Source organism: Cotesia glomerata, linkage group LG1, assembly GCF_020080835.1.
Source record: "Cotesia glomerata isolate CgM1 linkage group LG1, MPM_Cglom_v2.3, whole genome shotgun sequence".
Classification (NCBI taxonomy): domain Eukaryota; kingdom Metazoa; phylum Arthropoda; class Insecta; order Hymenoptera; family Braconidae; genus Cotesia; species Cotesia glomerata.
Window position 1 is genome coordinate 7,380,879 of NC_058158.1, and position 14,134 is coordinate 7,395,012.

General features: G+C 28.6%; 3 protein-coding genes across 4 annotated transcripts; all 3 read left to right on the forward strand.

Annotated features, from left to right (window-relative positions):
* Positions 1-6,729: 6,729 nt before the first annotated feature.
* On the forward strand, positions 6,730-8,668 carry LOC123267327 (carbonic anhydrase-related protein-like). Of its 2 annotated transcripts, none has more exons than XM_044731901.1 (6): positions 6,730-7,027; positions 7,150-7,341; positions 7,655-7,805; positions 7,866-7,968; positions 8,062-8,292; positions 8,378-8,668. In XM_044731901.1, exons 1-6 carry the CDS (start codon positions 6,964-6,966, stop codon positions 8,486-8,488), a joined length of 852 nt encoding a protein of 283 aa, XP_044587836.1. In that variant the 5' UTR covers positions 6,730-6,963; the 3' UTR covers positions 8,489-8,668. The 2 variants fall into 2 exon arrangements, with proteins under 2 accessions (XP_044587836.1, XP_044587844.1); XM_044731909.1 differs by having other exon boundaries at positions 6,731-7,024.
* Positions 8,669-9,343: 675 nt separating this feature from the next.
* On the forward strand, positions 9,344-10,946 carry LOC123267320 (carbonic anhydrase 2-like). Its single transcript, XM_044731888.1, has 6 exons — positions 9,344-9,602; positions 9,696-9,884; positions 9,977-10,127; positions 10,195-10,297; positions 10,374-10,604; positions 10,679-10,946. The coding sequence occupies exons 1-6, from the start codon at positions 9,533-9,535 to the stop codon at positions 10,787-10,789; spliced, it is 855 nt and encodes a 284-aa protein (XP_044587823.1). The 5' UTR covers positions 9,344-9,532; the 3' UTR covers positions 10,790-10,946.
* Positions 10,947-11,573: 627 nt separating this feature from the next.
* On the forward strand, positions 11,574-13,038 carry LOC123267309 (carbonic anhydrase 1-like). Its single transcript, XM_044731878.1, has 6 exons — positions 11,574-11,740; positions 11,804-11,998; positions 12,076-12,226; positions 12,305-12,407; positions 12,501-12,728; positions 12,808-13,038. The coding sequence occupies exons 1-6, from the start codon at positions 11,683-11,685 to the stop codon at positions 12,934-12,936; spliced, it is 864 nt and encodes a 287-aa protein (XP_044587813.1). The 5' UTR covers positions 11,574-11,682; the 3' UTR covers positions 12,937-13,038.
* The last annotated feature ends 1,096 nt before the right edge of the window (positions 13,039-14,134 follow it).

Consider the following 14,134-nt stretch of genomic DNA (forward strand, 5'->3'; position numbering starts at 1 on the left):
TTCTACTCCCTCTATATCATCATATTTTATGTATTATATATTAAATTTACATCTGCATCTGCTGAAATTCGTCGGTATATCTGTATCTGTTTGTTTGTTTATTTATTTATTTAGATTTTAATAAGTATCACGTAATCGGGAAGTATTCAATCCATTCCGTGAATATTTAACTGTTTTTTAAATTAACTAAGTGATAATGAAGTTTTTAGTAAGAATAAATTATTAATTATGTAATTCAATCAGTGAGTCATTGTATGAATAGTTAAGTGTGTTAATTATTTATTATTGGGATACTGAATTCGTTATCAGTCGACCGTTGCATCACTGACAAACTTTATAGCTGGTTAGGTGTTGTTATTTTTATTTATTCGAATAATTTAGTTTGTTCAATTTCAATTCATTTATCAATTAAACAATTCCTTTGTTCAATAATATGTTGCCAATCTTTGTTTTTATTTGTTAGAAACGTTTTTGATAACACGTCGGTATATAAATCTGCTCGAGATACTTGCAAATTGTCAGTAGAATTTTTTTTTACGTCAAGTTTTATACTTTAGAATAATTTAAAAAGAGAATATGAAGTTAAACTTTGTTTTTGTGTCTGTCGCAATAGCTATTGTGGTATTGTCATTTGCTCAAAAAATTCATGTAATGATTTTATTAAATTAATTTTTTTATACTCATCATATTAATATAATTGTAACATATATTTGTTAAAATAAAATTTTTTAAAAGTGTCAATTTTATCAACGGAAGAAAATGAAGTATAATTTATTTTTAACTTCCCGCCAAGAAAATTGAAAATTTTCAAAAATCGGGAAGTTATTGGTTTTACCCCGTTTTTCGAAAATCGAGTTTTCATCGGATCTCGACTATTTTCACGATGATATCCGTACGTCTGTGTGTGTGTGTGTGTGTGTGTGTGTGTGTGTGTGTGTGTGTGTGTGTATGTAAACCTCTCGTAACTTTTGAACGGCTTGACCGATTTCATCGCGGTTGGTGTCATTCGAAAGGGCTTCGTCAAACTTAGATTTTCTGTAAATTGGAACCGATTCAGACCACTAGATTTCGAGAAATTGCAAAAAAAGTGAAAAAAAAGTTGTTTTTTTTCATTTTTTTTAAATATCTCCGAATTGGCTGAACCGATCAACTTCAAAAACTAATCAGCTCTTAACCTTAAAATCCCGCATCGATCGCCACATAGAACGTCAGAATCGGTTGATGCGTTCGTGAGATATCGTTGTCGAAAAAAATCGAAAAAAGTGTTTTCTTGTAATAACTCCGAAATTTTTCATCAGATCGGAGAGCTCAAAATAACATATAAATTGTATTTTTGAGCTCGAAGAGCTCGAAAACGTCATAAGTGCAATTTTAAGCACCTAGGTATGGAACTAGCGGGAAGTTGCAGGGATGGCCTTCAGGGTCAACCGTTTGGAGACCGAGATGGACACTTCGAGAAATTGAGTTCGATCGAGTGACCCCTAAGCTTCATACCGCATTTTTAGCAACCTCGTACACGCGTGTAAATTTAAGGTCTTTAAATAAAGTATTGTAAGAATATCTCCGTGCACTTCACTTAAATAATCAACGCCCTTACTTCCCAAACTTCAATCATAATTTATATGATTATAATTATTAAAACGCTATAATATTTTTTTAGGGTTTCGATGCCAATTGTTGGAATTTTTTACACTCTCTATTTTCATCGTTTTGTACAAGTAATGCCGATTGCCCTGATAATCATATTTGTGTACTAACGAATTCAGGGTCAACTTGTATATTTCTAGTAGATAATTATAATTACTGGTTACCACGTTATATACTTGTACGTTAAAAAGTAAGAAAATAAAATAATATTATAATTTTTAAAAAATAATATGTAAACTCTTTTTCGACTTTTGTAATTTTGTTATTAATATATAATATGTATTACTAATGTTTTAATAAATATTATGAACTATTACTGTCATTAATAATTTTTTTTTGCCCTCCGGGCGGAAAGTGGCAACTTTCGTCCCGCTGCGCTAAACTAAGTTGCCGCTTTCCGCCTTCGTCGGACAAAAAAATAGTATACACTCCTCGGGAAGTAAATAAGAAAGCCTCAGATCACATGTTTGTTGACCTCGGCTTCGCCTCGGCCAACAATTACATGTGATCTGAGACATTTCTTACTTTACTTCCCTAGGTGTGTAATATACTATTTCTTAATTAAAGAAAAAAACAAATGCGTCAATAAAAATTCTTTAACAATATATTTTTTAATAAACTTAAGGAAAAAAAAAAATTAAATATTAATATCATGAAATATTATCAATATTATAAAATTTGTTATAAATATTAATTTTTAGCAGTTTCAAACGTAATTTAAAAATGTAAATCCCGCTTCAGATGTGCAAAAATCAAAACACAAAATTGCTCGACACTGACAAAAATAAAAACAAAATTGAAGCTTTGAAGTTACCCAAGTCTGTCCAGTTATTGACGTCAGAAAGTAAGTCTTGAGTCGTTTCATCTCCGGTCGACATATTTCAAAGATGCATCTCGATACTATACCCATGAGTCAGTGTGCTCTGGAAAACAGTGTCACAAATAAAAGAAACAAATATAATATGCCAGACTTATATTCTTCTGTATATTCCGAGAAATCTTGACATAAAAGATCATCAATCTCCAATGGACTCTTATAACGTAATATTATCTATTATCTTTCTCATACATCCATACGTAGATGTATAATGTATACATAAGCAGTCAGTAAATAAATAAATAAATAAGTAAAGTTCATACGTATGTAGAATGTAAAGGTAAAGGATGTTTTTGAATTGTTGATAGAAAATAAAAATTTTCAATAACATATCGATTGGAGGAATATAAAAGAGAAAATCAGAAACCTGTGGTTTTATAGTAAGAAAAATAATGACCATGTCGATGGTGTTCTCTTAAAAGCACTTGGGTGTTTAACTATTTTAAACATTACCGAGTTTAAACTCTTTTTATATTTATGTGTGACAAGTAGACTCTCTTGAATTATATAACACCTACGTAAATAGCTTTTACTTTAAACTTGTAACAGGATGTTTACTTGTGTACCAATAGCTTACAATATAAAAATTTATTTACAGTCTATTTTTATGCTCTATATTTTTTATTTAAATTTAAATCCCTTATTCTTTTCTTTGCTACTAACATCAATTTTATTTAAATATAATTGTTAACCAAAAAATTTTGAATGCCCAAAAGAGTTCTCAGAATAAGATGTACGTATTTTCCCACATATTAATGATATTCATTGAATGAAAATTAATGGAATCAACCCTCAAATAATATGTATTGAATATAGAATGAAAAATAATAACTAGAGCTCACTTTGGGGCTTCAGATGAATATTTTATAATTTTAAGTAGAAGATTTCCTGGTAAGTTTATACGTATATATTTATTTTATGTATCTCTCATTGGAAATGAAAGACAGTATTGCTATATATATGATAGATCTATGCTATGTATATGTGGGAATTGTATCAGTCGAAAATGAGGATAAGATCCCACGACCTCGCGGGTAGCGACAGAGAAAAGAGAGCAGGTGAAGGAGCGATTGGGTTAGAACTCACGTGTACCATGGGATTTTATGTAGATGATGATGATGATGATGATGATGATGATGATGATCGCGACGAGGATCAGGAATATACTTTCAGCTATTATCGATCGTGGCAATAACAAAACGTAAGTTGGATATATAACCGGTAGGTCGAAGCATTAAATAAACATGAGGCATCGATACTGTGACCCTGTGACACCGGTTGTTACGTTCTACGACACAATGACAATCATATACATATATGTGTAAATGTCGCTTTCGATCAGAACTACAGCGATGCTTTTATACGGGCAGAGCTGTATATTTAACGTACGGTGCTATTCACCTACGCACAATAGATCTCACACTCTTGTCGAACATCTTACGGCAAGGGCTCAAAACTAAGACACCCGGGGTTTTCGTCCTGGGAATCATTTTGTTAACCAAATTATCAATTCTGTTAAATTATCATGCGACAACTGGGGGTTCTTTTTTTTAATTTTATTTACCAGACCATTTTATTTTGCGTTAAGTATTTTTAAAGTTCTTCAAGAGAAAAAGCAAAAAATGAAAGCCTTAAATTTTCTTTAAGTTGAAACATTTTATAAAGATTATTTTAATTATTTTATTCCAGTAGAATATAGTTATTTTCGATACGTATGCGCAATGGTAGGTATTTTGGTAAGCTTGAAGTGACGTCACGAGGTTGAGATTATGAGTGCGTTGTTATCGGTCGAGCGAAGCGAGACCAGATAAAACGTACGAGGTTTTGTTGAGAATGTATTTATAATCTCAGACAAGTATCATCACTTCAAGTTTATTACCAAAATACCAACCTTTGCGGATTTGTATCGAACAAAATTTTTTGTAATAGCAACGGCGAAACTCGGATTTGAGAGGATGCAAATAAAATGTTATTCATTTATGAACTGTCACACGTAAATAAATAACAAACTAAAATATTAGTAAAATTGTTTACAAGAATCGACTTGTCACCAAGATTTTTTTTTTCGATTCATACTCTCCCTAGTGGATGATTGTAGAAATAAACGAAACTAAATATCCTATAGTACTTTTTAGCATCCATGCGGGAATGTAGAGACAGATAGAGAGAGAGAGAGATGTCACTTATTTTTATTTACCCGTGCTAATATTTTTATTTAAACTGAAAAAAAAATCAAGCTGAATCAAAAGAAAAATTTATTGTTCCATTGACTTGAATTTAGTTAATTTTATGTTCAGGGTATTATTGTATAATTACTTTAAATGTCTTGAAGTGAAAGTAATTTACGAATGGGCTGATGGCGAAAAGAAGATCCCTGAAGTTTATGGTGATGCACTCGATAGTTATTTTATTTTGCATTCCATACAATTTCGTTGGGGTTCCGATCTCAAGTCTGGAAGCGAACATTATATTCTAGGCAGAAGGTATTATTTATAAAATCGAAGATTAAATTAACATTATAATATAATTATTAACTGTACTAGTCTTCCAATGGAAGTCCAACTTGTTCATCGCGACTATGAATTTGATAGCTTTGAGGAAGCCCTGGAATACGAAAGAGGAATATTGATTCATTTTTCATTTTTTGTAAATTATCACTCATTAATATTTTTTCAAAAAAAAATTAACAATTCTTGACAAAAATCACCGAAAAAATTCCTGAAGTTATACAGCCAGGAACCGAGACTGAAATTGAACCATTTTCAGTGGAAACTTTTTACCAATCAAGTGATTTGAAGAATCTTATAATTTACCACGGATCGTTGACACATCCACCATGTACCGAATCAGTCATTTGGATGATATCCGGCAAAATATTTACCGCTACTGAAGAACAAGTAGACTTAACAATTTATTTTCATTCGATTAATACCTTTAACTTATCTTCCATCATTAATGTTTTATATTTTTATATTTCTACAGCTACAACGGTTTCATACATTAAAACTTTTGAATGGCGACGATCACAATAATCGACCACTTCAAGAACATAATAATCGCGAAAATCGACTCACTTTTATAGGTGTTGATAATCGAAACAATGAAGCCCTGTTCAAATATACTGATTGAAAATAATTAAAAAACATAAAATTAGAATAAATTAAAGTTATCAGGAACGTGGACCAAGGACCTTGGTCCACGTTCCTGATAACTTTAATTTATTATTTATATCATGGATGAAAGTAATTTAAATAAAATTAGAATTTTTTTCAATAATTTCAATTCTTTTGCTTATATATATAGATATACAGTTTGCATGGAGTGACTGCTGCTCAATTCTTTTCAATCAATATTCTTAACCAGGGATAGTACACGGAAAATATTAAACAGTAAAAATGATCGTCTAATTATTGGAAAGTTTTTTTTATTTATTTCGATAGAAATGAATATTAATTAGCTTAGTAAATAAATAACCTGAAATAAAGTATCTAACAGCAGCATAATAAAATTTACAATTCTTGACATTACCTAAAAATGATAAATTTAATTCTTTTTACATATTTATAAACATTATCAATATTGCAAACGCTATTTTAAGTTATTCGTATTAATTTGATTGAAATCAGAATCTTACAAACTCTATTAAGCTTGACATAAATATATTAAGTGATGATAATGTTTTTTTCAACATCATTAAAGAATCACAAAGAAAAATATTCGATAATAGTTAGTTAATAATTTTAATATATAACGGAAATATTACAAAAATAAATATTCTTCAATCATCAAGAAAAAAGCCAACTTGCTATTTGTTGTTACAATTATTAAGATAAGTTATCATTACTGCTACAGTTTTCCAATTTTACACATGTTCTGCAATATATTTTTAATGTGACTGTCAGCAATAATAATAAAAAATTAGATATTCAACCGAAGACGGTTTTTATATTTAATCTGAAGAATTTGAATTTTTAACGATCATCGATAAATTTCCGGAATTTAAAGAGCCTGGAACCGCTACCGAAATTAAACCTTTCGTGATGGGAGAAGTTTTTGAAGAATATCATGCCTCGAATTTCTTCAATAAAATAATTGTTTTTTTAGATTGCAAGTTTTTCAGGATAAAGAAATTCAAGAGTTATTCAAATGAATTTTTTATTTTTTTAAAGTTTCAGTAACAACTCCATCCTTGGTAAAAATATTGATGTGATAACAAACTACGTTTTACTTAAAATTAGTTTAGATAATTCGTAGTGATATTGGAAATTAAATGTTATTACAATGAAGGTTATTCATGATCGATAAATATAATTGTATCGATAAGTTGCTTGTTGCATAAGATTTGTGTATTTATAAAGAAATGTTTGCAATGACAATAAACATTCTTTAAAAATAAAAGGACTGTTAAATTTTTCAAACGTAATAAATTAACGAGAAAAATGATTTTTTCTATATTTAATTTTGTCTTGATATCACGATCTGTGTTATTAATATCTGCTGGTAAGAATTGAGTATACTGTTTTTATTTATTTATTAATTTAATACAAACAGTGGATCCAACAGCAAAGCTATTGAATTTTTAATTATTGTTTGATATAATTTTTTATTTAACAAAAAATTTACAGATTATAGTTATAGGAATGCCGATGACTGGAAAAATGAATTTCCCGAATGTGGTGGTTCGGAGCAATCACCTCTTGATGTTGGGGAAAATTATGATATTGAGGACAAACTTAGTAATTCAATCAACGAAATATATTTCGAAAATTATGACACTTTACCTGAAAGAATGATTTTGAAAAACGATGGCCATACACGTTAGAATTTTTTATTTATTTACAACTTCTAATACGTTATATACAGTGAAAAAAAACATCAACTTGAATCAAAAGAGAAATTCTTAAACCAAAAAAATAATTTTGAAGAGTTTTATTGTTTTCATCCCTAGACTGGTCACCCGATGAGCGTGTCGCCACCTAACAACTACTCAACCTATAGAGACTCGCTATAGTGCGAGCGAGAAACTAAAAAAGCGGTGACCCGTCTAGAGTTAATCGAGCTAATTTTTTTTTCTTTTTTTTCTTTTTTTTTTCAAGATAATGTTGTATAATTATTTCAAACATTTTTAAGTGAAAGTAATTTACGAATGGGCTGGTGGTGAAGAGAAGATACCTAAAGTTCATGGTAATGCACTCGATAGTTATTTTATTTTGCATTCCATACAATTTCGTTGGGGTTCCAATCTCAAATCTGGAAGCGAACATCATCTTAGAGACAAGAGGTATTATTTATAAAATCAGTAATTAAATTAACATTATAATATAATTATTGACTGTACTAGTTTTCCAATGGAAGTCCAACTCGTTCATATCGACTTTGAATTTGATAGCATTGAGGACGCCCTGGAATATGAAAGAGGAATAATGATCCATTCTTCATTTTTTGTAAATTATCAATCATTAATATTTTTTCAATTTTAAAAAGGCTGACTTATAAAAACGAATTTGAATGCGGATAACATTTTTTATAATTATCAGAAAATAGGTTCGGAGGAACACGAATTCCTGACAAAAATCACCGAAAAAATTCCTGAAGTTATAGAGCCAGGAACCGAGACTGAAATTGAACCATTTTCAGTAAGAATTCTTTATCAATCATCTGATGCTAAGAATTTTTTAATTTACCACGGATCATTGACACATCCGCCATGTACCGAATCTGTCATATGGATGATATCTGACAAAATATTTCCCGCTACTGAGGAACAAGTAGACTTAACAATTTATTTTTGTTCGATTAATACCTTTAATTTATCGTCCATCATTAATATTTCATATTTTTATACTTTCATAGCTACACCTGTTCCATACATTAAAACTTTTGAATGACGACGATCACAATAATCGACCGCTTCAACAACGTAATAATCGCAGAACTCGACTCACTGTTCAAGGTTCCGATTAATGGAACAATAAATAGTACACGGAAAATATTAAACAGCAAAAATGACCATCTATCAATTATTGGAGAGTTTTTTTTTTTTTAACATGATAGGAATGAATATTATTTCTTAGTAAATAAATGACCCGAAATAAAGTATCTAACAGCAGCATAATAAAATTTACAATTCCCGTACTTAAAAATAATAAAATTAATTTTTTTTACATATTTATAAACATTATCAATATTATAAACGCTATTCCCCCATGAAAAAAAAATATAAGAAAAATATATTTCGAAATATATAAAAAATATATTTTAAATATATTAAAAATCTATAAAAAAATTTATAAATATTTATAAATTATATATAGTAAATATATTTTTAATAACTAACTTTTGGCCGATTTTCAAATATATTTTATATATTTCAAATATATTTTAGATATATTTTTTTTATATTTTTAGCTATGTATTTTTGATGTATTTTAAAATGTATCTAAAATATATTTAAAATATATAAAATATATATGAAAATCGGCCAAAAGTTAGTTATTAAAAATATATTTACTATACATATTTTTTATAGATTTTTAATACATTTAAAATATATTTTTTATATATTTCGAAATATATATTTTTTAGATTTTTTTTTCATAGGAGTTTGAAGTTATTCGTATTAATTTTATTGAAATCAGAATATTAAAAACACTATTAAGCTTGACACAAATATATATAAAGTGATGATAATGTTCTTTTTAACATTATTAAAGGATCTCAAAGAAAAATATTCGATGAGAGTTGGTTAATAATTTAAGTATGTAACGGAAATATTACAAAAATAAATATTTTTTAATCTTAAAAAAAAAAGCCAACTTGCTATTTGTTGTTAAGTTTACTTGAAGGTTGTCTTTAATTTTTGCATATAATTGTAAAGATAAGATTATTGAACTATTACATTAATATTCACTCGACAAACAGTGTTTCACAGGTAAAATTTAGCATTACTAATGACAAGTTTTTAGACTAATCGGTTGAGTTTAGAATTTCTTTGTTTAAAAAAAATTAATGAAGAAAGACATGATTTTTCTATTCAACACATTTTTGATATTGTCATATCTGTTACTGATATCAGCAGGTAAAAAATTTTTTTTATAGAATATTAAATCTATGTAAATACTAACATATGATTGAAAACTAATTCATTAAATCAATTGAAATTTTGGTCCAGATTATAGTTACAAAAATGCTGATGAATGGAAGAATGAAAATCCACAATGTGGAGGTTCACGGCAATCGCCTCTTGATGTTGACCGAGTTGAGATGGAGGACTCCAGTGGTGAACCTAGTGCAATAAAATTTGAACATATTTTTTCTACTGTACCTGAGAGATTGATTTTGCAGAACGACGGCCACACATGTAAGACAAGTTACAAATTTACTTATATTTATGATTGAAATACTATCATTATTATTTTATTAATTATTGTTGTGATTTAAAATATTATAAAGTGAAACTAATATTCGAATGGGCTGATGGTGAAGAAAAGATACCTTACGTAAGTGGTTCATCACTCGAACATAAATACACGATACATTCATTTCAATTTCGTTGGAGCTCTGACGTTAATTCTGGAAGTGAACATCGAATTTCCGGTAAAAGGTAAAAATATTTTTTGTTTCATTTTTTATTATTATGGTTATTTTCTTAATCATGTCACTGTTCACAGTTATCCAATAGAAATGCAATCCGTTCACTATAACGATGAATACGATAGTTATGAAGATGCAGAAAATACCGAAAAAGGAATATTGATTTACTCTTTATTTTATGTAAGAACTTTTCCCGCATCTATATACATATTATAGTAATCTTGTTTAATATCTTGACCCATTTTTAATTCAACAGGAAGTAGGATCCGAAGAATTTGAATTCTTAACAAAGATCATCGATAAATTTCCGGAAGTCACTGAGCCAGGAACCGCTACCGAAATAAAACCCTTCGCGATGGGAGATGTTTTTGATGAGGATGATACCGCAAATTTTTTCATTTACCAAGGATCTTTGACACATCCGCCATGCTATGAGTCAGTTGTTTGGGTTGTATCTGATAGAATTATTCTAGCTACTTTGGGACAAGTAAGTTTCATTGTACTAAATTTTTGGAATTCATGATAATTATGTAACATAATTTAATATTTTTATTTTCACAGCTGCTCGCGTTTCAAAAATTAAATCTCTTCCATCATGATGATCACAATAATAGACTTTTACAAGAAATAAATGATCGGAAATTTGAATTGGTTGTCAAGGATATGAAATGAGCCAATAAAGTTCCATAAAAATAATTAATATTTATCAGATATTAGTCCAAGTGACTTAATTGTATTAACAGTATTCCTTCAAATATTATGGAATTATGTTTTGGTCATTAGTTGTAAGACGAAAATATTTCAGAAATAAATGAATACATATTTTGAATTGCGAAAAATTTTTTTTAAACCGGATAGTTTCTGTTTACGTAAATTCATGTAGAAAGTTGACAATACATTTGTATTGAAGTTTAACTGGAGGTCGTGTATAATTATAAAGATAAGTTATCATAACTGCTAGAGACTTCAATTTTACATATGTTCTGCAATTTATTTTTAATAAGTAACAGTCAGGAATAATAATAAAAAATTAAATATTTCACCGGAGATGATTTTTATATTTAATCCGAAGAATTTGAATTTTTAACGAAGATCGTTGATAAATTTCCGGAAGTTATAGAGCCACAAACCGCTACCGAAATTGAACCTTTATCAATAGCAGAAGTTTTTCATCAATATCATGCCTCGAATTTCATCGTTTACCAAGGAACTCTCACTCTGATCAAGTAATTCCTGCTACCGTGGAACAGGTAAATTTAACGATTATAATTTTTGAATAGTATAAAATAATGTTTTTTTTTTTAAATTATTATTATTATTATTATTATCAACTCGAGTAATGAAAAAATTATCGACTTGATAATTATAATGGAATTTTACTGAAGGTTACATTTTTAATTACTATGAACAATTATAATGATAAGTTATCATTGCTGTTTGAATTTTAATTTTACATACGTTCTACAAGAAGTGCTTCACAAAGTAACGATTAGTCTTAACATTAACAATTTAGCGACTGAACACTTAAGTCTTTAAATTTTTAAATATCAATATTAAAATAAAAAATGATTTTCATGTTTAACGTCATCTTTATATCATCATGTGTCTCACTGATATCAGCTGGTAAGAATAAATTGTATTGTTTAGCTGATAATAATTAAATATATATGCGAAATTTTTCTCCAGATTATAGTTACAAAAATGCTGACGAATGGGCGAATGAATATCCACAATGCGGTGGTTCACTGCAATCGCCTATTGATGTTTCCTTTGATCTTATTGATGAATCTGATTTCGATTCTGATCGTAAGCCATTAATATTTGAAAATATTTATGATACCGTAGCTGAGAGAATGACATTGGAGAACGATGGCCACACATGTAAAATTTTAATTTCTTTTTTATTTTTTTTTCCATTCGTATTTTTGATTCTTACAATAATTTGAAATGTTATCAAGTAAAACTATTGTTCCAATGGCCAAACGACCCGGAAAAGGTACCCTACGTTCATGGCGGACCTCTTGAAGATGAATATATAACACATTCTTACCAATTCCGTTGGGGATCTGACATTAAGAATGGAAGCGGACATCAGCTTGGTGGCAAGAGGTATTATTGAAAAAATTAACAACACAATTAATCAATATCAGAATATAACAATTATTTTTGACTAATAATCTAACATAGTTATGCAATGGAGATGCAAGCAGTTTACTATAATAAAGAATTTGGTAGTTATGAAGAAGCTGAAGGCTCTAAAAATGGACTAGCGATATATTCTTTATTCTATGTAATGTATCTTTCAGAAATTTTCAAAGTGTATTCTCAATTTGTATGTCACAGTTCAAGTCTTTTAACCATTTAACAAACTTTTAATCTATAGAAATTAGGAAAAGAATTTGATTTCTTAACAAAAATCATTGAGAAAATGCCCGAAGTTTTTGAACCGGGAACTTCCACAGATATCGAACCATTCGCATTGGGTGACTATTTTGATAAGAATAGACCTTCCACTTATATAGTTTACCCTGGATCTTTGCCACATCCACCATGTACTGAGCCAATCAATTGGATTATATCTGAAAGAATAATTGAAGTCTCAAAAGAACAAGTAAATTTCACCATTTAATTATCTTCAATTTATTAACATCCGTTACAATTATAACATTTACTTGATTCTATTCTTGCAGGTAAGAGCATTCCAACAGTTGAAACTTCTGAATGATGACGACCACAACAATCGACCTCTACAACCTATCAATGGTCGCATAGGTCATTATGCTGAAAATCCTAGTGCTTATAAATTAGCAAATCCATGAAGATATAACGATAATATTTTTAATGTTATGTAAATTATTTTGTTTTTGAATCTCTAATAAAGAAATTATCAAGCTTAGTTAGCTTGATATACTGCATCTAAATCAGATGAAAAGGAGAAAATTATTTTTATGTTAATCTAAATAGTAAAAAATTTAGCGTTATTCTATACACGAATCATATGTCACGATACATGATGATTACATATATTGGTGTAGGTTAACGCTTAATCTACACAGTAAAAAAATTTTCGTAAAATTTAACATAAAATTTTGTGTAGATGATTTTTTTACATAAAATTTATGTTAATTCTACACAAACTGTTTGTATTGATCAATCCATCCATTTTTTAACACACTCAAGTGTTAATTCAAAGTAAAACTACACTTTTTTAATGTTATTGGTCAACCAACACAAAATTTATGTTAAAGAATACTCCCAGTCGGTTAGTAGTATAAATAACACTTTTTAAATGTCAATTCAATATAAAGGCTGTGTTGATGTTTTCTATAGTAATACAAATAATATGTTGAATTTACACAAAGATATGTTAAATTATGACGCCGCTCCGCTTTATTTTGCGCGGAATCTCGGGAGTACGAGCATAGTCACGTATGCCACACAAGATATTTAGACATGTGAATGTGATAGCCTCAACGTCATTTTAATTTGGTGGATTTTGATTTGTGTCATTACGTGAAATACTTAAATGCAGCGTGAAAAAAAAATTATTTTCCATTAATATATAATTAACGAGTTTATTAATAATTAATAATTAGAAATCAATACATCATTAATCCTATAATCATCTATTGCCACTGACTTATAGTAAAAAAGCAACTATTGGTTAAAATTAATTAATCACTATTTAAAAATTTTGAATACTTTATTGAGTTCTTTAACTTTGTATTTATGGGAAACAATTTATTTTTTATTCAGAAATTAAAATCTATTTAAATATATATTTAAATTATTAATAAAACTCACAAATTTGACAGCTGATCTGAGTAACACAAAGAAAATGTTAAAATCAACACTTTATTTGTGTTATGGATAACATTTAAGTGTGTAGAAATCCGAGAATCAGCCGATGAAAGTTTTAACATATTTTTGTGTTACTTTTAACACAGAATTATGTTGATTTTATCAATACAAACAGTATGTGTAGAATTAACATAAATTTTGTGTAAAACAATCATC

Bases quoted from the DNA above. Each gene is read 5' to 3' on its own strand.
- LOC123267327 (XM_044731901.1), top strand. From the start codon at position 6,964: ATGATTTTTTCTATATTTAATTTTGTCTTGATATCACGATCTGTGTTA. The intron at 7,028-7,149 runs AGAATTGAGTAT...AAAAATTTACAG, and splicing joins GTTATTAATATCTGCTGGTA to ATTATAGTTATAGGAATGCC. The intron at 7,969-8,061 runs GTAAATTATCAA...TATAATTATCAG, and splicing joins TGATCCATTCTTCATTTTTT to AAAATAGGTTCGGAGGAACA.
- LOC123267320 (XM_044731888.1), top strand. From the start codon at position 9,533: ATGAAGAAAGACATGATTTTTCTATTCAACACATTTTTGATATTGTCA. The intron at 10,298-10,373 runs GTAAGAACTTTT...TTAATTCAACAG, and splicing joins TGATTTACTCTTTATTTTAT to GAAGTAGGATCCGAAGAATT. The intron at 10,605-10,678 runs GTAAGTTTCATT...TTATTTTCACAG, and splicing joins TTCTAGCTACTTTGGGACAA to CTGCTCGCGTTTCAAAAATT.
- LOC123267309 (XM_044731878.1), top strand. From the start codon at position 11,683: ATGATTTTCATGTTTAACGTCATCTTTATATCATCATGTGTCTCACTG. The intron at 11,999-12,075 runs GTAAAATTTTAA...AATGTTATCAAG, and splicing joins GGAGAACGATGGCCACACAT to TAAAACTATTGTTCCAATGG. The intron at 12,408-12,500 runs GTAATGTATCTT...TTTAATCTATAG, and splicing joins CGATATATTCTTTATTCTAT to AAATTAGGAAAAGAATTTGA.